The 27,333-nt window shown below is 44.6% G+C and overlaps 2 protein-coding genes across 2 annotated transcripts in view; both read right to left on the bottom strand.

Annotated features, from left to right (window-relative positions):
* The window catches only part of LOC137381315 (zinc finger protein 391-like), a 380,661-nt gene that overhangs the window by 325,071 nt on the left and 28,257 nt on the right, over window positions 1-27,333 (bottom strand). The window lies entirely within an intron of this gene.
* LOC137381524 (zinc finger protein 664-like) lies at window positions 16,002-18,983 on the bottom strand. The gene is made up of 2 exons (XM_068054224.1): window positions 18,876-18,983; window positions 16,002-16,445 (listed from the first exon to the last, which is right to left on the bottom strand). Exons 1-2 carry the CDS (start codon window positions 18,981-18,983, stop codon window positions 16,002-16,004), a joined length of 552 nt encoding a protein of 183 aa, XP_067910325.1.

Raw genomic sequence — 27,333 nt, 5'->3', positions numbered from 1 at the left:
GGAGCCGGAGCCAGTCACTGAGAAAGGAGATGTGGCTGTGATAGCGAGTTCTTGTAGTTACCTGATCAAATACAAGAAGGGAGACAGAAAACAATGGTGAACAAGGTAGAAGAGACAAATGGAAATCCCATCAGACAGAAGAGCAGAACCTCTTCAAGGTGGGCATTCCTGGAGGAGAAGTGGCAGTGAATTAAACTGGAAATCTGAAACAAAAACAGAAAATGCTGGAAATACTCAGCAGGTCTGGCAGCATCTGTGGAAAGAAAAGCAGAGTCAACGTTTTGAGTCAGATATGACTGGTCTCCTGTTTTTATTTCAGATTTCCAGTATCCACAATATTTTGCTTTTATTGAAGAAACAAAAGATATGTCTGGATGAGGTGTAAATGGATGAATAGCAGCCGCCCAAACACAAGAAATGAGGCTGGGGTGGGAGGAGTGATTGTACCAGCAAAAAAAAAAGAAATAAAAGGGGGCAGAGGTTATGATCTAAAATTGTTGGCTCATAATGTTACCAAAATGTGTATAGGCCTGAGGATTGGGAGGATTTTAGAATTCAGCAAAGGAGGACCAAGAAATTGGTAAGGAAATAGAATGGAGAATATCAGAATAGCAGCAGTGAGAGCGCTCTGTTCTGCTCTGTTCTGTTCTGTTCTGTGGACCTGCTTGACCAGCAAAAATTGAAGTGTGACGTCACAGGAGAGCTGGTAAGTGATTGGTGGGTATTTCTTTCTTCCATTTGAGCAGCGGGAGCGGTGAGAGCGCGAGCCAGGGGGCAGTGATTCGGCGGACGCGGACATGGAGACTGCTGGGCAAGTGAACTTATATATTCGGGCAGTGTCTAAACCTGAAACACTACACGTGTAGTGTCTCCCACCCATCCTCCTCCTCTAACCAAAAAAAAGGACTCTTGTGTGGAGGGTTTGGTAAGGTAAGGTTTTCCTTTATTTTAAAAAAAATCTCTTTTGGCAATTTAGAGCAGAGGGGATGGAAGCTAGGGCAGTTGCATGCTCCTCTTGCAGGATGTGGGAGGTGAGGGTCACCACTTGTGTCCCTGCTGACTTCACCTGTGAGAAGTGCACCCAACTCCAGCTCCTCACAGACCGCGTTAGGGAACTGAAGCTGGAGCTGGATGAACTTCGGATCATTCAGGAGGCTGAGGGGGTGATAGAGAGCAGTTATAGGGAAGTAGTGACACCTAAGTTACAGGATAAAGGTAGCTGGGTGACCGTCAGGGGGCGGAAAGGGAATAGGCGCACAGTGCAGGGATCCCCTGTGGCCGTTACCCTCAATAGTAAGTCTACTGTTTTGGATACAGTTGGGGGGGACTACCTACCAGGGGAAAGTCACATTGGCCAGGTCTCTGGCACTGAGCCTGGCTCTGTGGCTCAGAAGGGAAGGGGGGAGAATAGGAGAGCGATAGTGATAGGAGATTCAATGGTTAGAGGAACAGACAGGAGATTCTGTGGTTGCGAACGAGACTCCTGGATGGTATGTTGCCTCCCGGGTGCCAGGCTCAGGGATGTCTTGGATCAAGTCCACAGGATTCTGAAGGGGGAGGGGGAGCAGCCAGAAGTCGTGGTACACATTGGTACCAATGACATAGCTAGGAAAAGAGATGAGGACCTGAAAAGCGAATATAGGGAGTTAGGTTGGAAGCTAAAAGGCAGGACGAGCAGAGTAGTAATCTCAGGATTGATACCGGTGCAACGTGTTAGTGAGGCTAGAAACAGAGAGCGAGTGCAGCTGAACACGTGGCTACAGAGCTGGTGTAGGAGGGAGGGCTTCAGATATGTGGATCATTGGGATACCTTCTGGGAAAGGTGGGACCTGTACAAGAAGGACGGGTTGCATCTGAACAGGAGGGGCACCAATATCCTGGGCGGGAGGTTTGCTAGAGCTCTTCGGGAGGGTTTAAACTAGCTTGGCAGGGGGGTGGGAACCGGAGCTACGGATCAGTGGATGGGGTAGCTGTTGAACAGGCAGATACAGAGTGCAGAGAGTCTGTGAGGAAGGTTAGACAGTTGACAGGGCAAAGTTGCAGCCAGTATGATGGGTTGAAGTGTGTCTATTTTAACACAAGAAGTGTCAGGAATAAGGGTGATGAACTTAGAGCATGGATCAGTACTTGGAGCTACGATGTTGTGGCCATTACGGAGACTTGGATATCACAGGGGTAGGAATGGAAGATGGATGTTCCTGGGTTTAGATGTTTCAAAAGGAATAGGGAGGGAGGTAAAAGAGGTGGGGGAGTGGCATCGTTAATCAGGGATAGTATCACAGCTGCAGAAAGGGAGGTCGTCGAGGAGGGTTTGTCTACTGAGTCAGTATGGGTGGAAGTCAGAAACAGGAAAGGAGCAGTCACTTTATTGGGAGTTTTCTATAGACCCCCCAATAGCAACAGAAACACGGAGGAACAGATTGGGAGGCAGATTTTGGAAAGGTGCAGAAGTAAACAGGGTTGTTGTCATGGGTGACTTCAACTTCCTTAATATTGATTGGAACCACCTTAGTGCAAATAGTTTGGATGGAGCAGATTTTGTCAGGTGTGTCCAGGAAGGTTTTCTGACTCAATATGTAGATAGGCCGACTAGAGGGGAGGCTATGTTGGATTTGGTGCTTGGCAACGAACCAGGCCAGGTGGCAGATCTCTCGGTGGGAGAGCATTTCGGTGATAGTGATCACAACTCTCTGACCTTTACTATAGTCATGGAGAGGGATAGGAGCAGACGGGATGGGAAAATATTTAATTGGGGGAGGGGGAATTACAATGCTATTAGGCAGGAACTGGGGAGCTTAAATTGGGAACAGATGTTCTCAGGGAAATGAACGACAGAAATGTGGAGGTTGTTTAGGGAGCACTTGCTGTGACTACTGGATAGGTTTGTCCCAATGAGGCAAGGAGGGGATGGTAGGGTGAAGGAACCTTGGATGACAAGAGATGTGGAACAGCTAGTCAAGAGGAAGAAGGAAGCTTACTTAAGATTGAGGAAGCAAGGATCAGACAGGGCTCTAGAGGGTTACAAGGTAGCCAGGAAGGAACTGAAGAATAGACTTCGTAGAGGTAGAAGGGGACATGAAAAAGTCTTGGCGGGTAGGATTAAGGAAAATCCCAAGGCGTTCTACACTTATGTGAGGAACAAGAGGATGGCCAGAGTGAGGGTAGGGCCGATCAGGGATAGTGGAGGGAACTTGTGCCTGGAGTCGGAGGAGGTAGGGGAGGTCCTTAAGGAATACTTTGCTTCAGTATTCACTAGTGAGAGGGACCTTGTCATTTGTGAGGACAGCGTGAAACAGGCTGATATGCTCGAACAGGTTGATGTTAAGAAGGAGGATGTGCTGGAAATGTTGAAAGACATAAGGATAGATAAGTCCCCGGGGCCAGACGGGATATACCCAAGGTTATTACGGGAAGCGAGGGAAGAGGTTGTCGCGCCTTTGGCGATGATCTTTGCGTCCTCACTGTCCACTGGAGTGGTACCAGATGATTGGAGGGTGGCAAATGTTATTCCCTTGTTCAAGAAAGGGAATAGGGATAACCCTGGAAATTACAGACCAATCAGTCTGACGTCGGTGGTGGGCAAATTATTGGAGAGGATTCTGAGAGACAGGATTTATGATTATTTGGAAAAGCATAGTTTGATTAGAGACAGTCAGCATGGCTTTGTGAGGGGCAGGTCATGCCTCACAAGTCTTATTGAATTCTTTGAGGATGTGACAAAACACATTGATGAAGGAAGAGCAGTGGATGTGGTGTATATGGATTTTAGCAAGGCGTTTGATAAGGTTCCCCATGGTAGGCTCATTCAGAAAGTAAGGAGGCATGGGATACAGGGAAATTTGGCTGTCTGGATACAGAATTGGACACAAAGGCCACAGGAATGGTTACATTTTCTAAAAGCTGCTCAAAGCCACAAAAAGCCACAGAAAAGGAAAAAAGAAACAGCTGAAAGCACAGGGAAAGACAATGGCGGCAAATTTTCCTCTGCCTCCTCTCAACAAGAGTCAGCCCAAGTGGCAACTTGGGATCTGCAGATAGCAGTTGTCATCTTGATCGTATGCAGTCAAAATAAAAGGTGATGTGAAACAGGTGATCTGAAGGGGAGATGGTAGTGTAGTGGTAATGTCACTGTCCTAGTAATCCAGAGCCCAGGCTAATGCCTTGGGACATGAGTTTGAATCCCACTATGGCAGATGGTGAAATTTGAATTCAGTTAATAAATCTTGAATTAGTCTAATGCTGACCATGAAACCATTGTCAATTGTTGTAAAACCCCATCTGGTTCACCAATGTCCTCGAAGGAATGAAATCTGCTGTCCTTACCTGGTCTGGCCTACATGTGACACCAGACCCACAGCAATGTGATTGACTTTTAAATGCCCTCTGAAATGGCCTAGCAAGCCACTTAGTTGAAGGGCAATTAGGGTTTGGCAATAAATGCTGGCCTAGCCAGCGATGCCCACATCCCACAAATGAATTTACAAAAAAAGAACTGGTAATTTTTCCACTCGCAATGGCAAAATTACGAAATTGCAAGAGATTTAATTGACAAACCAGAGCAGCTGTGAGTAGCTACACTTTTATCACTGTTAGGGAGAGAATGTTACAAAATATATTCCACTCTAAATCTCTCTGAAGAACAAAGCAAAATGGATAGCAGAAATTTTGAAAGACTTCGGGCGGCACAGTGGGTAGCACCGCAGCCTCACAGCTCCAGGGACACGGGTTCGATTCCAGGTACTGCCTGCGTGGAGTTTGCAAGTTCTCCCTGTGTCTGTGTGGGTTTTCTCCGGGTGCTCTGGTTTCCTCCCACAAGCCAAAAGACTTGCAGGTTGATAGGTAAATTGGCCATTATAAATTGTCACTAGTGTAGGTAGGTGGTAGGGAAATATAGGGATTGGTGGGAATGTGGGATTAGTGTAGGATTAGTGTAAATGGGTGGTTGATGTTCGGCAGAGACTCGGTGGGCCGAAGGGCCTGTTTCAGTGCTGTATCTCTAATCTAATCTAAACTTGAAGACACCCTTTGAACCCCAAGTGAATGTAACCTATGAATGGTATGTTTTCAATATTAGGTGAAAAAGAGTCCATTGATCAATATATGACTGCATTAACACAGCTTGCAGAATCCTGTGAATTTGCACAATTAAAAGAAGATCTAATCAAAAACAGGATTGTATTAGGCATAAGAGATCCCGCAGTGAGCGCATGTCTACTGAGAGAGGAGAAATTGACTCTCAGGAAAGCGATCGATGTGTGCAGAAGTGCTGAGGTTGTAAACCAGCAGCTAGAGCATAATCACGGCAGAACATGCATTATGCCGATCGACATTCCAGGCCGAAAGCACAGAAAGATCACAGACAAAGGGCAGGATGCAAATTGCGGAGGACATCACACACAGGAAAAGAAGGCATGTCCAGTGTGGGGAGAGCAGTGTTCTCACTGCAAGAAGCTGAATCCTTTTGCATGCAAGTGCTTTGCTAGAAGGAAGCACAAGGTACAGATGGCCACTGGAGAGACATCAGCCAAAGATTCTGATGAATCACTATACTGCATACAACGGGTTGCTTCAGACACGTTGATAGTGATAAATGGTTTGTGACTGTTGGAATGATGACTGCAGAAGGAGAATATCAAGTCAACATAAAGTGCCAGATAGACACTGGTGCGTCATGCATCATTATGACTGTCAGAGACCTGTGCAAAGTGGCTCAAGATGACGATCCAAAAATGAAGCCCTTCAAAGTAAGGTTGAGGCTATATGATGGCACCATACTAGTGCCAAGAGGACAAGTTACTCTGAGAGCCCAATGCAATGACAAGAATGAAGATCTAGAGTTGCAAATCATAGATGTCAAGCAAAAGCCACTCATCGCAGCCGAAGCAAGTCTAAAGTGCGGACTGGTAAACCTCAACATGCAAAGGCGAAACCCAGGAGATGGCCAACAGGAGCGGGCGCCGGCCCTGGAATGAGTATGTCTTTGCCAGTCACAAGGTGATGCGAGTCATAGAGGCAACGAGGAAGAGGAAGGCCTGGCAGTTGTCTGCTCAGGCACCTGAGGTGGAGCCTGTGGGGAAGGAGCGCTCAGATTCCACAGAGCAGGCAGATAAAATCAAGGTGAAATGGCAGAAAGCCAAATTTCATTTTGACAAAACTGCCAAACCATTGCCAGAATTGAGCATTAGCGAGCCAGTCAGGGTACAAACCTTCAACGCTCTCAACAAGAGTCAGCCCAAGTGGCAACTTGGGATCAACATAGAGCACCTCGATCGTATGTGGAGGCAGTGAAGGACCAGAAATACCGTCACAACCACAGATACATAAGCACAACTGGAGAAGCTGTTCCTTCATGGCAGGCAGCCAATCAGGAAGATGAGAACTGACCAACTGCATAGACCACAGAACAACCATCAGCCCCAGAGTCAACAGTACCTCAACAATGGAAATGGAACAACAACAGTTATCGCGGCAATAGGTGACAAGGGAACGACACTTCCTGGAGAAGGAAAATCAACCACATGAACAACCAATGACAATGCGCATGTACACCATTAAGAGACGGTTTAATGACTATGTGCAGGCTCGATGGGCTGAATGGCCGACTGCAGCTCCTAATGAAATAAAAAAAAAGAATTTTTATGAATGGTGAGACTGAGAAATGTTTGCATTCAGGGGGACCTATGTGTCCTTGTTCATGAGTTACAGAAAATTAACATGCAGATGCAAAGAACAAAGATCAGTACAGCACAGGGACAGGCCATTCGGCCCTCCAAGCCTGCGCCGATCTTGATGCCTGCCTAAACTAAAACCTTCTGCACTTCCGGGGACCGTATCCCTCTATTCCCTTCCTTTTCATGTATTTGTCAAGATGCCTCTTAAACGTCATTATCGTACCTGCTTCCACCACCTCCCCCGGCAGCAAGTTCAGGCACTCACCACCCTCTGTGTAAAGAACTTGCCTCGCACATCCCCTCTAAACTTTGCCCCTCGCACCTTAAACCTATGTCCCCGAGTAACTGATTCTTCCACCCTGGGAAAAAGCTTCTGACTATCCACTCTGTCCATGCCGCTCATAACTTTGTAAACCTCTATCATGTCGCCCCTCCACCTCCGTCGTTCCAGTGAAAACAATCCGAGTTTATCCAACCTCTCCTCATAGCTAATGCCCTCCAGACCAGGCAACATCCTGGTAAACCTCTTCTGTACCCTCTCCAATTGCAGCAAGCAATTAGGAAGGCAAATGGTATGTTATCTTTTGTTCCAAAGACATTGGGGTATAAGAGTAAAGAAGTCTCACTAAGATTATATAGGACATTGCTGAGGCCACACCTGGAGTACTGTGTGCAGTTTTGGTCTCCTTACCTAAGGAGTGACATACGTGCCCTTGAGGGAGTGCAACAATGGTTCGCCAGTCTGGTTCCTGGTGTGAGGTGATTGTTCGATTTATTCACAAAATGTAGGCATTTATTGCCCATGAGAAAATGGTGGTGAACCATCTCCTTGAATATAACTGAGTGGCTTGCTAGACCATTTCATAGGACAATTCATCACATTTCTGTGGGTTTGGTGTCACATATAGGCCAGATCAGGTATGGACAGCAGATTTCTGTCTGAACCAGGTGGGTTTTCAGGACAATGCAGTAATTTCATGGTCACCATTGCTGATACTGTTTTTTTTAAATCCCAGATTTATTTAATTAATTAATTGAGTTTAAATTCCTCAACAGCTGTAGTGGGATTTGAATTTATGCCCCTGCATTATTAGTCCAGTAACATAACCACTATGCTACAGCACCGCCACTGTGCTACATCCCCTCCTATGAGATTGAGTAGACTAGGCCTACATTTCCTGGCACTTAGAAGAATGAGAGGTGGCCTAACTGAAACATCATAAATTCTGAAGGGACTTGGCAGGGGAGATGCTGAGAAAATGTTTCCCTGGCCGGGGGAATCTAGAACATCAGGTCACAGTCTGAGGATAAGGGATCGGTCATTGAGGACTGAGATGAGGAGAAAGCTCTTCACTGAAAGGGAGGTGAATCTTTGGAATTGTCCTCCCCAGGGAGCAGTAGATGCTCAGTCGTTGAGTATATTTAAGACAGAGATTGGTAGATTTTTGGATACTAAGGGAATTAAGGGATATGGGGATGGTGTGGGAGGTGGAGTTGAGGTAGAAGATCAGTCATGATCTTGGTGAATAGCAGAGCAGGGGCGAAGGGCCAAATGGCCTCCTCCAGCTCCTATTTCTTATGTTCATTAAACCTCAGTCTGGTTCCTCTCAAGCTGCTGAGTGAGTGAATTAAATCTTTCTTGACACATCACCAAGATACCAGACTACAAATCATGCCCTGAACATCATTTGTTGGCAGATGGAGTATAATTTGGGAAAATGTGAATGTTACGACCAAGTGAGAAAGGTGTCTAGGGGTCTCTTATTGTCTTCACTGGGTCTTATTGTATCAGGGTTTAATTTTAAACACACTGTGTTTTGAGCTTCCCCTTGGTGAATCCTTGTTCACCACATTCCAATTATAAGGCCAAGAAATGAGCACAGCCAGGTTTTCTTAGGTTTAAAGAAGAAAAGTGAAACTTATTAAACTTACTTAAACTCTTATTTGGTTAACGCGTATGGATATACGGCGCGCCTTCGCTAGCATGCACATGCGACACACACAGACAGAAAAGAGCAGAAGAAAAATAGAGAGGTTTGAGGCAGTCTCTGAAGGGGGTTTCTTGTTACTGTTTCTGTGTTTCCAGCTCACCGTAGAGTCTTTGATTGTTGACAGCTCTTACTTTTCATTGGGGCCCAGTATTCTTCTTACCTGGTTCATGTAGGAGACTTTTTTCTCTTTGAGTTTACGTGTCTTCAATAGTTTCCGAAGCTGATGAGAACGAGATGAGAGCAGACAGGAGAGAGGTCTTGTCCAGTCCAGGAGTAAACATCTTTCTGAGTTTCATTCTCTCAGCAAATTCAAATAGCTAGTCATGTGACTAAACTGGTCTGACCTGCTCTTCTGTGTATTGGGGAAGCAGGGACTGGGTCCTTTGTTCCAACACTGTCTGCCAGCATTCAAATGTCTTTCCAGTCAGGGGCTTGGCAATTCCTTGTGAAAGGCCCTCTTTTCTTCCCAGCCACAATTTTAAGTTTTAATGTTCATGTGGTGAAATAATGTGTGCCTCAGTCTTGGCAGGTGGGGGCCTACATGACAGTGAACTTGTCCACTTTGGCAGGAAGAATAAGAACTCTGTATACTATTTAAATGAAGATGCATTGCAGGACTCGATGATACAGAGGAATATGGTTGTTCTGGTACATGAATTAAGGATTGGTTAACAAGCAGAAAGCAGAGAGTAGGTCATTCGCGCGTTGGCAGTCTGTGACGAGTGGGGTGCTGCAGGGATCTGAGCATGGGCCCCAGCTGTTCACAGTATATATCAATGATTTGGATGTGGGGACCAAATGTAGTATTTCCACGTTCGCGGATCACACAAAACTAGGTGGGAATGTGTGTTGTGAGGAAGATGCAAAGTGGCTTCAAGGGGTTTTGGACAGATTTATTGAGTAGGTAAGAACATGGCAGATGGAATATAATGTGGAAAAATGTGAGGTTATCCACTATGGTAGGAGGAATAGATGTGCAGAGTATTTGTTAAATGGTAAGATATTAGAAAGTGTAGATGTACAAAGGGACCTGGGTGTCCTTGTCAATAAGTCACTGAAAGCTAACATGCAGGTGCAGCAAGCAATTAAGAAGGCTAATGGTATGTTTGCCTTTATCGCAAGAGGATTTGAGTACAGGAGTAGTGAAGTCTTGCTTCAATTGTACAGAACCTTGGTTAGATTGCACTTGGAGTACTATGTGCAGTTTTGGCCCCCTTACCTTAGGAAAGATATTATTGCCATAGAGGGAATGCAACAAAGGTTCACCAAACTTGTTCCCGGGATGGCAGGACTTTCCTATGAAGAGAGATTGGGGAAACTGGGCCTGTATTCTCTAGAGTTTCGAAGAATGAAAGGTGATCTCACTGAAACCTACAAAATACTTAAAGGGATAGACAGGGTAGATGCAGGTAAGATGTTTCCCCTGGTTGAGGAGTCTAGAACCAGGGGACACAATTTCAAAATAAGGGGGAAGCCACTTAGGAAAGAGATGAGGAGAAATTTCTTTACTCAGAGGGTTGTGAATCTTTGGAATTCCCTACCTCAGAGGGCTGTGGATGCTCAGTCGTTGAGTATGTTTGAAGCAGTGATTGACAGATTTCTAAATACCAATGACATAAGGGGATATGAGGATAGTGTGGGAAAAAAGGCATTGAAGTGGATGATCAACCATGATCTTATTGAATGGCGGGGCATGCCCGATGGGTTGAATGGCCTACTCCTGCTCCTATGTTCCTATGAAGCACAAAAAGTTAGTATGCAGGTACAGCAAGTAATTAGGAAGGCACATGGAATGTTGGCGTTTATTGCATGGGGAACCTGCTATTAAAGTAGGGAAGGTTTACTGCAGTTGTACAGCACCTTGGCGAGACCACATCTGGAGTACTGTGTACAGTTTTGGTCTCCTATGTGATATAATTATGTTCAAAGCAGTTCGGAGAAAGTTCACTCAACTAATTCCGGGGATGAAGGGCTTATCTTACGAAGAAAGATTGAACAGGTTGGGCATATAACCATTAGACTTTAGAAGAATGAGAGGTGATCTTATTGAAACATATAAGATCCTGAGAGAACTTGATCAAATGGATATGGGTGGATGCTTCTTCTTGTGGGGGAGACTAGAACTACGGGATAGTTTAAGAATAAGAGGTCTTCCTTTTCAGGCAGAGATGAGGAGAATTTTTTTCTCAAAGTGTAGTTAATCTGTGCAATTCTCTTCCCCAGAAAGCAGTGGAGGCGGGATCATTGAATATATTCAAGACTGGGTTAGATACGTTTTTGATAGACAAGGAAAGTGGAATTGAGACTACAACCACATCAGCCATGATCTTATCGAATGGTGGAACAGGCTCGAAGGGCTGAATGGCCTATTCCTGTCCTAAGTCCTAGTCCTGAATCACAACTTAGTTAAATCTGGGCACACACACACTTTATAGACATGTCTAAACATGTTTAAACACATATAAATGTAATCAGAGTTATCCAACAGTTGAGCACTAATAAGGAGAGTATTTCACAAAACAAGTCACAAAGGTTCAGCACTAATGGATGCTGAATATTAATTACAGCAGGGACCAGAGTTTGAGGTTATAAATTGGAGAGTTTACTTTCAGAGTAATTCCTTCAATGACAGAGGTCATGTAAACCTGTACAAATCATTGGTTAGGCTGTAATTAGAATATTGGATCAAGTTTTGCCATCTTACGCCAGGAAGGATGTCAAGGCAATGGAGAGGGTGCAGAAGAGATTCACTGAGATGATGCCAGGGAAAAGAGTCTTTAGTTATCCGGAGGGATTAGAGAAACTGGGGCTCTTTTCATTAGAACAAAGGGTCATTGGAGATCTGAGGGAGGAATTCAAAATTTTATCAGGGATATGAGGAAAAACTATTTGCACTAGTTGGAGAGTCAGTAACAAGACCACATCAAATTCAAATCATCACCAAAAGACTCAGATCCAGGGATGAAATATCGAGCACACTGTACAAAAATGTTCAGGACACACACTGTCCCTCCAGATCTGTGTCCGGGGAAGAAACTGATGGGTTTCTGTTTTCTCTGGTTTCAATGTTGCTTTCATCGAGGTGATGAATGTCAGTGCCAGGGAATGGGGCATTCTGAGCACTGAGTGTCTGCCTGAAACATTCTCCAGCCAGATACAGCACAAGTTAGATACAGAGTAAAGCTCCCTCTACACTGTCACCTCAAGTACTCCCAGGGCAGGTACATAGGTATTAAGGAGAGCTTCCCTGGATACCAAGACTAGGAGAGGCCCTCTGGAATGTGTGAGGAACTGAGACTTGTCCATCAGAATATCCGAAGGTCTGAGAACTGAAATAATCAAGAATAATGGTGTTAGTTATTAAAAGGGAGTTCAGTCACCTTCCGATTCTGCAGTAGACCACACGAGACTCAAGCTCCTTTGTTCACCAGTTTATTGCAAGCTTATGCAGGGGAGACCGTACTCATACAAGATAGTGTACGAACTCCCCGAGTGGTTACAAAGCTTCATTCTTGTACCATTTTACAGACAACAGTTCCTTTAACCTACCAATCGGTTACACTTCTTACTCACTTATCTCCGTCTGTCCTTAACCTCTTGTCTGAGCTTGTGTAACTGTTTACTCATTTCTCTGACATACTCTCGGATTCTGTCTTTAAGCAAGCCTGCGTCCGTCCATCCGAACATTATTCCTTTTGGTAACTGCATTGCCCGTCCTGTCATGAGCTCAAATGGAGCAAATCCTGTATTTTTATTTGGGGTGGCCCGTAGGCACATCAGAATGCTGGGTAAAACTGTTGCCCAGCTATTCCCAGTTTCTTGTATTGTTTTAGCTATAGAGGTCTTTAAAGTCCTATTCATTCTTTCTACCATGCCAGAACTTTGAGGATGATAGGGGATGTGGAATTTCTGTTTTATCCCCAGAATTCCATTATTAGCTCTTGAATCAGTCTGATCTAATTGCCAATTCCCATTAATTATAATTCTATTTCATTCATGAGCCCTGGAGAAACTATACAGTCATAATACTTGAAAACAGAAATCAAACATTCCCATTTGATTCCAGGCATTACCATATTTTGTTTTTTTTCTCTATCCTCGATGACATTTTAATTTCTTAAAAGTAACTTGCTAAATTACACTGGATTTTCGACATCACAGATTATTACAAATTCAAAAAGCAGTGTTGCTGGTTTTATTAATGTTCCAGATAAAGTTCCGTTTGAGTGCTTTAAATAACCACTCATATCAATTCAATTTTGTTCATCGATTCCAATTTCTCATGCCCAGACTTGGTGGTATTGCATTTTTTTTTTACATTAAAGACAGAAGTGCTTGCAACTATCTCTCCTTCTCAAGCACTTTGTCTCATTGATAAAGATGCTGTGACATTTGCTGTCTGCAGTTATGTTCTTAAATTCTTAAAGCTGCTGGATCTCTTGCTGTGGCATCAGAATCCATTGTGGCTCTGTCCCAAAGCCCAATGGGTTAATTTTACTTTCAACAATGCATAATTAAATGGAAAAACAATAGCTGCAGCAAGGTTAATTTCTTTGCTTGTCTCCAAGGGGGCGGAGCAAAACATTCTCAGCTGCATCACTTTCCGTAACCTTTTTTTCCCTCATCGAAAAGAACTAAACTCCATTTTAAACAGTTTTGTTTTGGTCTCCTTAGGGTTTTAAAACAACAAAATCATTAGTAACGTTATCAACTTCAAAGGAAACCATCTCCATTAGAGAAGACAGTATTTTAGATTAAACTCCCATTGTTTCCAAACTTTTAGCATCTTTTGTAAGAGATTTCTAATCCAAAGATTTTTTTATACGACCAAGCTGATTCCAAATTCCAGTTCACGGCAATAAACATTTAAAAGTTTTTCTCAACTTAACAGATTAGTTAATTTTAATAGTATAAACTTAATTCAGACTTATTAACTTATAATACTTATTAACTACACACAGAACAGAATAGCATATTTTTTTTTAAAAGATAGGTAAATTACGTCATTTTCTTGTTCTTTCTTCAGGTGCCTTTTCAAATGACTGTAATAAAACCAAAAACTAAAGAAAAAGTTATTTAACATTCTTCCAACAAAAGATTTAACACTAGCTTCTTACACAAACTTTAATCTTTCCCATATCTTCTTTGCTTATCCTTCTCTCCCTTAAACCAATATCCAATTTCTGACATTTGCTACTTAAAAATAGTCAGTAAAACATGTCTTCAAGTTTAAACTGCAAAATAAAGCAATAGCAGATTTTAAACATAGGTCCAATTGAAGCAGTGTTTTGAACTTCAAATTGGATTTCTGCCAGATATCTTCAGACCTTCAAGGCTGAAGCTTATCTCTTAGAAAATTGTTCATTGCCTTTTCACAGTTGCAAAACCAACTTTTAAAATAAAAATAAAACTTTAACTTAAAATATAATTCAATTTTATATCCCATTCCTGGGTGCACAATCTTAAATTGAAATGAACACACTCAACAATCACTTTTCACACTCATTCAATTCCAAACAACTAAGAAAATTAATTCCTGTAATAGGTTATGAATTCAAAGTACCAAAATCTGTGTCAAATTCCCGATGCCAAGGAACACACACCGGCTCAACTAGTTCACAACCAAAACATGACTCAAGGTTCCCACAAAATGTACACGTGTAAATATAGAAGAAGTAAAAGACTCATGCTTTCAACATAAAAGCAGACAACAAAGAGTTAACGACTGTCAGTTCGACAGAACACAAGCTGCACATCCCAAGGACATTCAATTCATTCATGGAGGCTTCCAACATTCACACATTCAAATCAAAAGACACAGTAATTTGTTTCCTATATTTTTGGGCAAAGTGAAGAGACATAGTCTCTTCACCTCTCCACTCCGCGACAAACTCGAGTTCCGTTATTGCGGCTGTCACCACCTTGAGCGCGCTCTACTTTTCAATCCGGGATCCAATCGTCCTCTGGGACACACTCGTCCCAATTTATTCGTGCACTCGGGGATCCAATCGTCCCCCCGGGATCCTAATACCCCGCCCCCTGAGTCTCAGGTCTAACATTCAGCCACATCCTGTGGACCTCCGTTCTAGTCTGACACAGACAACAGGAGAGTATACTTTCAAATGAAATAATACTCACCATTGTTTCTGCCTTCACAGAGGGCTGGGTGTATCCTGCCAACCACGCCACTGAAAAGGAGTTCAATCACCCTCCAATTCCCGATAGACCACACGAGACTCGAGCTCCTTTGTTCACCGGTTTATTGCAAGCATATGCAGGGGAGACTGTACCCATACAAGATGGCATACAAACTCCCCGAGTGGTTACAAAGCATCATTCTTATACCATTTTACAGACGACAGTTTGCATTTACCAATCAATCGGTTACACTTCTTACAACTTATCTCTATCCAATTGTATCTACTTGTACACAGCTAGGTTTCCCTATTACATTCTAAGCAGGGATACATTATACTATCCAATCAAGCAAGGCACATACACATGAAACTTAGAGAGTTCTTTGGTTCTTGTCACTCCTGACAGCATCAAGCCTTCTCCTTTGTTCACCCTAAGGCATGTATACATGAAGCATAGTTAACCCTTGTCTGGTTCTAATCACTCTTAACAACTCGTGGTTCATCAGGCCTTCTCCTTTGTTCACTGTCTTAGTCTTTTTCTCCCCCTTTAGTTATGGCTCAGTGCTTATACTCTCATCTCTGAGTCAGTAGGTTGTGGTTCAAATTCACCTCCAGAGACTTGAGCACAAAAATCCAGGCCGATAATCCAGTACAGTACTGAGGGGGTGCTGCACTGTCAGAGGTCTTGCAGGTGACATCTTCAACCAATGGGTATAAAAGATTCGTTGACATTATTTCGAGAATAGGTGATTTCTCTCCAGAGTATTGGCCAATATTTAGCCTCAACCACCATCACTAGAACAGATTATCTGAACATTATCACGTTGCAGTCTATGGTATCTTGCTGTGTGCAAATTAGCTGCTGCATTTCAATAGAACTTCATCAGCTGTAAAGTGCTTTGGGACATCCCGATGTCATGAAAGGCCCCACAAAAATACAATTTTTTCTTCAACGGAGGAGAAAAGGCCCAGAAATGGAACAGTCAATAACAGGATTTCAATTAGTCTCCTCTTATCCTGGAGAAAACAAATACTCAACACACTGTGTGTTGTAAAAAAAAAGAGCTGATTTATTTGACATTTATCCGGAATATTAATCTCTAGTAGGATGAGCAGAAACAAACTCCAACTATCAGAATGAACAAGGTTCAGCCCTGGATGTGATTAACAGCAGCAATAACAGCAGAATCTAACCCCTGCAGTCACTTGTGAACTCGCTGATGTGTCTGCAGGTGGCATGGATGAGCGAATCCCTTCCCACACACGGAGCATGTGAACGGCTTCTCCCCAGTGTGAACTCGCTGGTGTGTCAGGATGGAGGATGAATGTGTGAATCCCTTCCCACACACTGAGCAGGTGAACGGCTTCTTCCCAGTGTGTGTGTGCTGGTGTTGCATGAGGCGGTTTCTGCTTTTAAAGCTCTTCTTACAATCAGAACATTCAAAAGGTTTGTTATCAGAGTGAACAAGTTGGTGTGACAGAAGGTTGGATGACCGAGTGAATCCCTTCTCACACACGGAGCAGATGAATGGCCTCTCCCCAGTGTGACTGCGTCGATGAATTTCCAGCTGGGAAGGGAAACTGAATCCCTTCCCACAGTCCTCACATTTCCATGGTTTCTCTGTGGTGCAGGTGTGTTTGTGTTTCTCCAGGTTGGATGATCAGTTGAATCCTCGTCCACTCACAGAACACGTATACATGTGGAGTCTGGATAGGCACCTCAAGTGCTGTAATCTTCAGGGCTACAGATCAAATGCTGGAAGGTGGGATTAGAATAGGTGGATCGTTTTTCGGCTGGCAAAGACACGATGGGCCAAGTGCCCTCTTTCTGTGCCTTAAAGTTTCTATAATTTCTACGGTTTCTCCCCAATGTGAATGGTGCAATGTGTTTACAGTCTGTGTAACTGGTTAAAACTCTTTCCACAGTCAGTGCACTGGAACACTCTCACTCGGGTGTGTGTGTCTCAGTGCTGTTTCAGTCACACTGATGTTTGAAATCTTTTCCCACAGACAGAACAGGCAAATATTTCTCCTTCCACATTCAAAGGCTGATGATATTCAGTTCCTGATGAATCGAGTGACTCTGGCAGATCTTGGCACGACGTTTGGTTTGAGTTTCCCGTCTTCAAATCCTCCCCTTCTAATACCCTGTAAAAAGAGATTACAAAAGCTGTACGTACAGGATAGAAATTCAGAACAGACAATTCTAGATTCTATGCAACAGTATGCAGCGAGTGGTTAGGATCTGGAATGCAGTGCCTGAGAGTGTGGTGGAAGCAGATACAATTGAGCTTAAAAAGGTATGCACCCGAAAAGAACAATTTGCAGGGCCACTGGGAATTCGGGATGGCAACAAATCCGCTCACATCCCATGAAAGAATTTAAAAAATGAGTTGCTCTGGCAGAGAGTTGGCATGGACAAGACAGGCCGAACTTCTGTGCTGTAACCTTTTTATAATTTGACCAATACCGTCTGACGTGTCCTGAATTATTTTGTACAGAACAGAACAGAAAATTCTAGTTCATATGGAACATTTTTTCCTCTCTTGTTCCCCCACAGCTGTAAATCCCCATCCCACACACCCTCCCTCCTCCCTGTGCTGAAATAGAATCCCTTGGCACCATCTGAACCATTTTTTTCCCCACTGCCAGTTTTCTCCCTCCCTCTACTCTGGCTGGGTTCAGTTTTTAATCCCCTGTGTGCAAAGTAAGAAAAAAAATCAATGTGTTAATAAATTTCTCTCCTGGTCACCGGGACACCAAAGCCCCGCCCACTCTCTCTGCTGTCAACAAATTGGCCGCGCATGCGCTCTGCTCCCCGCTCAACCAAGTTGGCGGTGCATTAAACACTCCCACATTCCTTTACAAAGATGGCGGCCATTAAACTGGGCCTCTTCCTGGAAAAATCCCTGGAGCCGCAAACGCAGGACCTGGAGTTTCTTATTCAGGACTTGCGGCCTACACCTGATTTTTCTGAAGCCTCCCTGCCCACCCACCAGCTCCATTCTTCCCCTGCACCCTGCTGACTCTCACCTGCTGCAAACTGTCTCCAGCACCCAGCTCTCAACACAGAGACACTGAGCTAGAACTACGCCTGCACGCTGGGCTATAGTAAAGTGAATAAGGCAAATTCAATTCCGTTCGGCATGTTGGGTAACAGCACCGTCATTCAAAGTTAATGCATAGAAATTATATTCTGTTATCAGGTTTTGATGAAATATTAAAAAACGTATGCTGACACAAAATTACATGGGAAGTCTTCCATCGCTGAGTCCTGGATGTGATTAATAGCTTTGGAATTACATTGTTGCGACCGAGGCGGGCGGAGTACACTGTTAATTCAGTCCCACTCCTCCACAGGTCACAACTTATTCTTTAAAGTTTTCCCACTTGCTGAAACAGTCAATCAGATACACTATTTTCCCCAGGATATAACACACTAACCAGGTTTCTTTACTGGACAATAAAATTAACAATTATAAAACAAGTCTTAACTAGTAATGAAGTAACAACAACATCACAAAGATCAATTTTTTAAAAATCCAACATTAAATTTTAAAAAGTTATTTTTCTACCTGAACCAAATTTTAAAGTCCCTTTTTACGTTAGTCCCTACACACATGCACATGCACGCACATGCACAGGTTAATGCAAAACATTTTTTAAAAAGATTTTTAGATCAGAGCTCTATTACAGACAAATAAAACCACAGGGGAAGATCACTTGCCCACCCCTGAAAAAGGTAAAAAGCAGGATGGTTAAAGGGGAATCAGTAGATGTAGTGTATTTGGATTTCCAAAAGGCTTTCGATAAGGTGCCACATAAAAGGTTACTAAACAAGATCAGAGCTCATGGTGTTGATAGTAATACATTAGCATGATTGACGACTGACTAACAGGAAACAGAGTGTTGGGATAAATGGGTCATTATCAGGTTAGCAAACTGTAAATAGGGGAGCACCACAGGGATCAGTACTGAAGGTGCTGAATCTGGCTGGGGTCAGTTCTACAATCACTGGTTCCGCTCTCTCCACCTCTGAAGGTGCTGAATCTGGATGGGCTCAGTTCTAAACTTACTGGTTCCTCTCTCTCCTGAAGATGCTGAATCTGGCCGGGTTCAGCTCTACGCTCACTGCCTGCTGTAAGGACTCCATTCCATTCTCCCAGTTTCTCTGTCTCCGACATATCTGCTCTAATGATGCTACCTTCCATGACAGCACTTCTGATATGTCTTCCTTTTTTCTCAACTGAGGATTCCCCCCACTGTGGTTGACAGGGCCCTCAACCGTGTTCGGCCCATTTCCTGCACCTCTTCCCTCACCCCTTCCCCTCCTTCCCAGAACCGCGACAGGGTTCCCCTTGTCCTCACTTTCCACCCCATCAGCCTCCAAATCCAAAGGATCATCCTCCGCCATTTCCGCCACCTCCAGCATGATGCCACTACCAAACGCATCTTCTCCTCCCTTCCCGTCAGCATTCCAAAGGGATCATTCCCCCCGCGACATCCTGGTCCACTCCTCCATTACCCCCACCACCTCGTCCCCTTCCCACGGCACCTTCCCCTGCAATCGCAGGAGGTGTAATACCTGCCAATTTACCTCCTCGCTCCTAACTACCCCAGGCCCCAAACATTCCTTTCAGGCGAAGCAGTGATTTACTTGTTCTTCTTTCAATGTAGTATACTGTATTCGCTGCTCACAATGTGGTCTCCTCTACATTGGGGAGACCAAACACAGACTGGGTGACCGCTTTGCGGAATACCTCTGCTCCGTCCGAATTCCGGTTGCTTGCCATTTCAACACTCCCCCTGCTCTCATGCTCACATCTCTGTCCTGGGATTGCTGCAGTGTTCCAGTGAACATGAACGCAAGCTCGAGGAACAGCATCTCATTTATCAATTAGGCACACTACAGCCTGCCGACTGAACACTGAGTTCAATAGTTTCAGAGCATGATGGGCCCCCATTTTACTTTCATTTTTAGTTATTTTTTCTTTTTTTTTTTTTTGTGTTTGTTTTATTTTATTTCATCTCAGTTTGTTCAGTTTGCTTGCCCACTGTTTTTTTTCATGTTTGTACTTGCTGCTGTTCAATTTTCAGTCCGTTAACAGTCCTATCTGTACTAATGCTTTGTCTTTCAACACACCATTAACATATTGTTTGCCTTTGCTCCATGACCTTCTGGTCAGCTATTCTGTGACCTTGTCCTATCTGCACCTTCTCCTTTGTTATCTCCACCTTCTCCTTTGTTATCTCCTGCCCCACCCCCACTTTACTTGCTTATAACCTTTGCCAGTTCTGAAGAAGGGTCACTGACCCAAAATGTTAATTCTGCTTCTCTCTCCACAGATGCTGCCAGACCTGTTGAGTATTTCCAGCATTTCTTGTTTTTATTTCAGATTTCCAGCATCCACAGTATTTTGCTTTTAATTTACTCACTGGTTCCTCTCTCTCTCTCCTGCCCTGAAGGTGCTGATTCAGGCTACGTCCTATTCAACACTCACTGGTTCGCCTCCCTCTCATCTGCAAGTGCTGACACTGGCTGGTTCGGTTTACACTCACTGGTTCCCCGTACTCTCCTCCTCTGGATGTGATGACTTTGTCTGGGTTCAGTTCTACATTCACTGGCCCCACTCTCTCCTCCCCTGAAGCTGCTGACTCTAGCTGGGTTCAGTTCCAAACTTACTGGAACCCCTTCCTCTCTTTCCCTGAAGATGCTGACTCTGGCTGGTCCAGTTCTACACGCACTGGTTCCTCTCTCTCCACCTCTGAAGTTCCTGATTCTAGCTGGTCCATTTCTACACTCATAGGAAATAAGAGCAGAAGCAGGCCATTCGGCCCATCAAATGTGCTCTGCCATTCAAAAAGATCATGGCTGATCGTCTACGTCTATGCCAATTTTTCCCCACTCTCTACTATCCCATATCCCTTGAGGTTGTTAGTGTTCAGAAATCTATTGATTTCTGTCTTGAGCATGTTCAATGATTGAGCTTCCACAGCCCTCTGGGGCAGAGAATTCCACAGATTCGCCATCCTCTAAGAAAAGAAATTTCGCCTCATCTCAGTCTTAAATAGCCTTCCCTTTATTCTGAGACTGTGTGTGCCCCCTTGTTCTAGACCAGGGTTGTCCAACATATGGCCCCGGGCCAGGATCTGGCCTGCTAAACGTTTCCATCCAGCTGGCGGATGTAAACTGTTCCCGGGGCAGTTCCTCATCCTCACCGTGACTGGAGATGAGAAATTTCCCATTATCTTCTTCTTCTTACAGAGTGGCCTTTTTAAAAACATTGCACTGTCAGTTTCACAGCTGACAGCTGCCGAAATCAAGAACAGCTGTTTCCCAACAGACTCAGAGTATTCCGGCAGGTTCTGACTTTTTCCAAAAAAAGCCTACCGGAATACCCGAGTCTGTTGGGAAATGGTTGTTCCCGATGTCAGCAGCTGTCAACTGTGAAACTGACAGCGCGATGCTTTTAAAAGAACTGACCAACCATCTGCTGAACGTTCCACTCTCTGCAACTGTGAGAGAGAGGGGGAGAGACAGAGGGAGAAGGGGGAACAGGTAGAGGTAGAGAGAGAAACAGAAAGAGGGACAGAGGGAGAGCGAGAGGAGGAACAGAGAGAGGGCAGAGGGAGAGAGAGAGGGACGGCAGAGAGAGAGGGAGGGACAGCAAAGAGAGAGAGAGAAAAATGGGGACAGAAAGAGAGCAAAAGGGGGAGAGAGACAGAGAGAAAGGGGGGAACGGAGAGAGAAAGGGGGGAACGGAGAGAGAAAGGGGGGAACGGAGAGAGAAAGGGGGGAACGGAGAGAGAAAGGGGGGAACGGAGAGAGAAAGGGGGGAACGGAGAGAGAAAGGGGGGAACGGAGAGAGAAAGGGGGGAACGGAGAGAGAAAGGGGGGAACGGAGAGAGAAAGGGGGGAACGGAGAGAGAAAGGGGGGAACGGAGAGAGAAAGGGGGGAACGGAGAGAGAAAGGGGGGAACGGAGAGAGAAAGGGGGGAACGGAGAGAGAAAGGGGGGAACGGAGAGAGAAAGGGGGGAACGGAGAGAGAAAGGGGGGAATGGAGAGAGAGGGAGGACAGAGAGAGCGGGGAACATGAGCAGGGAATGAAGAACACTGAGCAGGCAACACTGAGCGGGAGTGAGGAACACGGAGTGGGAACACTGAGTGGGGAGCAGGGAACATTGGATACAAGGGGGTGGAGAGAGAGGGGTGGGAGAGATACAGAGAGAGGATGAGTGGAGAGGGAGACAGCGAGAGAGACAGACAAAGAGAGAGGGGGACAGAAAGAGAAAGAGACAGAGAGGGGAGAGAGGAGTGAGAGAGAGTCAAAGAAGCATTAACTTACGGCACAGAAGGAGGCCATTCTGTGCATCGAGCCCATGCCAGGTCTCCACAGATCTATGCTGTCAGTCCCACTCCCTTGATCGATCCCCGTAGCTCTGCAAGTCTATTTCTTTCAGGTGACCATCCCACTTCCTCTTGAAGTCATTGATCGTCTCCACTTCCACCACCCTTGTGGGCAGCGAGTTCCAGGTCATTACCACGCGCTGTGTAAAAAAAGCGCTTCCTCATATTCCTGCTGAATCTTTTGCACAAATTTTTCCATCTGTATCCCCTGTTCCCAGAGGGGAGGCGGGAGAGAAGACAGAGTGAGACACACACACACACACACCATGGGGAGAGGGGGGAGAGAGTTCAAGTCTGTCCTGAAAGGTGAACATCTATCCAGAATAATCTGCATCACTACATCAAGTGTGCGGGCAGAGATTGGCTACTTATTGAAGCACAAACAATACCAGGTATGTCACTAAATCAGCTTTCAATATAGTGATGAGAAAATAAGTCAATGAGTTAGTCTTCACATTTAAAGCTTCTTCACAAAAGTGCACATTTGTTGCTTTTATTACTAAGATAAATTCTTAATGCCTTTATCTTTCAAAATTTGCTCACCGGCCCCCCGAGCCGAGCAAAAATCGTAATGCGGCCCTCTGTCTGAAAAGGTTGGATAACCCTGTTCCAGACTCAGCAGCCAGAGGAAACATCCTATCCACATCCACCCTCTCACACCCTGGAAGAATTTTGTAAGTTTCAAGAACAAGAACAAAGAACAGTACAGCACAGGAACTGGCCATTCGGCCCTCCAAGCCTGCGCCGATCTTGATGCCTGCCGAAACTAACACCTTCTGCACTTCCGGGGCCCAAATCCCTCTATTCCCTTCCTATTCATATATTTTCAAGATGTCTCTTAAACGTCGCTATCGTATCTGCTTCCACCACCTCCCCCGGCAGCAAGTTCCAGGCACTCACCACCCTCTGTGTAAACTCTTTGCCTTGCACATCCCCTCTAAACTTTGCCCTTCGCACCTTAAACCTAAGTCCCCTAGTAACTGACTCTTCCAGCCTGGGAAAAAGCTTCTGACTATCCACTCTGTCCATGCCGCTCATAACTTTGTAAACCTCTATCATGTCGCCCCTCCACCTCCGTCGTTCCAGTGAAAACAATCCGAGTTTTTCCAACCTCTCCTCATAGCTAATGCCCTCCAGACCAGGCAACATCCTGGTAAACCTCCTCTGTACCCTCTCCAAAGCCTCCATGTCCTTCTGGTAGTGTGGCGACCAGAATTGCACGCAATATTCTAAGTGTGGCCTAACTAAGGTTCTGTACAGCTGCAACATGACTTGCCAATTTTTATACTCTATGCCCCGACCGATGAAGGCAAGCATGCCGTATGCCTTCTTGACTACCTTATCCACCTGCGTTGCCACTTTCAGTGACCTGTGGACCTGTACGCCCAGATCTCTCTGCTTGTCAATACTCCTAAGGGTTCTGCCATTTACTGTATACCTCCCACCTGCATTAGACCTTCCAAAATGCATTACCTCACATTTGTCTGGATTAAACTCCATCTGCCATTTCTCCGCCCAAGTCTCCAACCGATCTATATCCTGCTGTATCCTCTGACAATCCTCATCATTATCCGCAACTCCACCAACCTTTGTGTCGTCCGCAAACTTACTAATCAGACCAGCTACATTTTCCTCCAAATCATTTATATATACTACAAACAGCAAAGATCCCAGCACTGATCCCTGCGGAACACCACTAGTCACATCCCTCCATTCACCGAGGAGAGGGACATGACGGATGTTGAGGTTAGGAACAGATGTTTGATTACTCTAGGTCAAGTCGGCATAAGGAGGGAGGAAGTGTTGGGTATTCTAAAGGGCATTAAGGTGGACAAGTCCCCAGGTCCGGATGGGATCTATCCCAGGTTACTGAGGGAAGCAAGAGAGGAAATAGCTGGGGCCTTAACAGATATCTTTGCAGCATCCTTAAACACGGGTGAGGTCCCGGAGGACTGGAGAATTGCTAATGTTGTCCCCTTGTTTAAGAAGGGTAGCAGGGATAATCCAGGTAATTATAGACCGGTGAGCCTGACGTCAGTGGTAGGGAAGCTGCTGGAGAAGATACTGAGGGATAGGATCTATTCCCATTTGGAAGAAAATGGGCTCATCAGTGATAGGCAACATGGTTTTGTGCAGGGAAGGTCATGTCTTACCAACTTAATAGAATTCTTTGAGGAAGTGACAAAGTTGATTGATGAGGGAAGGGCTGTCAATGTCATATACATGGACTTCAGTAAGGCGTTTGATAAGGTTCCCCATGGCAGGCTGATGGAGAAAGTGAAGGCGCTTGGGGTCCAAGGTGTACTAGCGAGATGGATAAAGAACTGGCTGGGCAACAGGAGACAGAGAGTAGCAGTAGAAGGGAGTTTCTCAAAATGGAGACGTGTGACCAGTGGTGTTCCACAGGGATCCGTGCTGGGACCACTGTTGTTTGTGATATACATTAATGATTTGGAGGAAAGTATAGGTGGACTGATTAGCAAGTTTGCAGACGACACTAAGATTGGTGGAGTAGCAGATAGTGAAGGGGACTGTCAGAGAATACAGCAGAATATAGATAGATTGGAGAGTTGGGCAGAGAAATGGCAGATGGAGTTCAATCAGGGCAAATGCGAGGTGATGCATTTTGGAAGATCCAATTCAAGAGTGAACTATACAGTAAATGGAAAAGTCCTGGGGAAAATTGATGTTCAGAGAGATTTGGGTGTTCAGGTCCACTGTTCCCTGAAGGTGGCAACGCAGGTAAATAGAGTGGTCAAGAAGGCATGCGGCATGCTTTCCTTCATCGGACGGGGCATTGAGTACAAGAGTTGGCAGGTCATGTTACAGTTGTATAGGACTTTGGTTCGGCCACATTTGGAATACTGCGTACAGTTCTGGTCGCCACATTATCAAAAGGATGTGGATGCTTTGGAGAGGGTGCAGAGGAGGTTCACCAGGATGTTGCCTGGTATGGAGGGCGCTAGCTATGAAGAGAGGTTGAGTAGATTAGGATTATTTTCATTAGAAAGACGGAGGTTGAGGGGGGACCTGATTGAGGTGTACAAAATCATGAGAGGTATAGACAGGGTGGATAGCAAGAGGCTTTTTCCCAGAGTGGGGGTTTCAATTACTAGAGGACACGAGTTCAAAGTGAAAGGGGAAAAGTTTAGGGGGGATATGCGTGGAAAGTTCTTTACGCAGAGGGTGGTGGGCACCTGGAACGCATTGCCAGCGGAGGTGGTAGATGCGGGCACGATGGAGTCTTTTAAGATGTATCTAGACAGATACATGAATGGGCAGGAAGAAAAGAGATACAGAACCTTAGAAAATAGGCGACATGTTTAGAGAGAGGATCTGGATCGGCGCAGGCTTGGAGGGCCGAAGGGCCTGTTCCTGTGCTGTAATTATCTTTGTTTGTTCATTCAGAAAAACACCCATCCACTGTTACCCTCTGTCCTCTGTGACTGAGCCAGTTCTGTATCCATCTTGCCAGCTCACCTCTGATCCTGTGTGACTTTACCTTTTGCACCAGTCTGCCATGCGGGACCTTGTCAAAGGCTTTACTGAAGTCCATATAGACAACATCCACCTCCCTTCCCTCATCAATCATCTTCGTCACTTCCTCAAAAAACTCAATCAAATTAGTAAGACACGACCTCTCCTTCACAAAACCATACTGTCTCTCGCTAATAAGTTCGCTCCCTGACCAGTTTCCATTTCTCCTCCATTTACAGACACTCCCTGCCTGGCCCACATTTCTCCTCCATTTACAACGGTGATGCACAAAAAAGCACAGATTAGAAATAGGTAGATGTCAGATTATTTTTGATGCAGAGAAACATGAGGTGATACATTTTGTAAGTTAAAAAAGATAAAATGTTCACTAAATGGTAAAGGTTTAGAAGGAGTAGAGGAATAGAACAGTAAAGATTCTAGCTAACACCTTGCCTTATTAATTAGCAGGTCTGAGAGTCCAGTCTCAGCGACTTTAATACCTTATTAAGAAATACAAGTTGAGCAGATTCTCTGTCCTTTACCGTATCTTATTATTGATCCATCAAGCAGAGTAAACATGCAAGTCCTGCGTGTCCACAGTCACTTACATGAGGTCAGCCTGCTGGATGGAACCTCGGGCACCCTGAGCTTGTTTTCCGGTGTCTCCAGTCCCGATTGCCCCCTTACATCAGTATCCCCTCACTTTTATACCCTGTAGTGATCCAGCTCTGGTACCTGACTCTTCTTTGTTTTCTCTGCTAGGTTTTGGCAGGAAGTGAGGAAAAGACAGCTGGAACTTCTCTAATCTGTGATTTACAAGGACACGTTCCCTGGTTCCCAGCAGTTACTTTTCTTCAGTCATTTTCTTATTATTCCTGAACTGCCCTGCCTATTGTTAATTCTGTTATTTCTTATAGTTTCACAATTATAGATACAAATATCATACATTATAATTTAACTATTTTATTACTCACTTTGGTTTCAGTTTATATTGTGGTTAATAACAGACAAACCCTGTCTTTTCTCTTGATCTGATTAGAGTTTCCAATGAGACGATTCTGTGGAATGGAATGTCTTATCAGTGTTGCCATGGCAACCTGTCTGCAGTTAAGTGCCTCTTTGAGTTTCTAACTCAGACTAAACTTCTCTTTCCCATAATATACATTATATCAGCTATTTTATGTCAATGTATTTTACCCATGTTATGTTAATATCTCTAAAACCCTCAAGGGGTTCAGAAATTCAAACCTTTAAAAGTGGGTGGACAAGTTGATAAAGTGGTTAAAAAGAACATGGGTTCCTCGGTTTTGTAATTCAAGGTGTAGAGTACAACAGGACAGAGGTCATATAAACCTGTATAAATCATTGGTTAAGCTGCAGTTAGAATATTGGATCAAGTTTTGGGATCTTACACCAGGAAGGATGTCAAGGCCATGGAGAGGGTGCAGAAGAGATTCACTGAGATGATACCAGGGAAGAGAGGCTTTAGTTGTCAGGAGAGATTACAGAAACTGGGGCTCTTTTCATTAGAACAAAGGATCACTGGAGATCTGAGGGAGGGATACAAATTTTATCAGGTAAATGAGGAAAAATACTTCCAGGGCAGATACAGCATGTGTTAGATACAGAGTAAAGCTTTCTCTACATT

The sequence above is a fragment of the Heterodontus francisci genome, chromosome 22 (assembly GCF_036365525.1).
Source record: "Heterodontus francisci isolate sHetFra1 chromosome 22, sHetFra1.hap1, whole genome shotgun sequence".
Classification (NCBI taxonomy): domain Eukaryota; kingdom Metazoa; phylum Chordata; class Chondrichthyes; order Heterodontiformes; family Heterodontidae; genus Heterodontus; species Heterodontus francisci.
Note: the sequence above shows the minus strand (reverse complement) of the source record. Positions and strands in the feature narration are given on the sequence as shown.

Excerpts from the sequence above, each read along its gene's own strand:
- LOC137381524 (XM_068054224.1), bottom strand. The coding sequence starts at position 18,983 with ATGTCGGAGACAGAGAAACTGGGAGAATGGAATGGAGTCCTTACAGCA. Across the intron at positions 16,446-18,875 it reads TTCAGGAGAGAGAGGAACCA|AAACACAAACACACCTGCAC; the intron begins GTAAGTTTAGAA and ends TCCAACCTGGAG.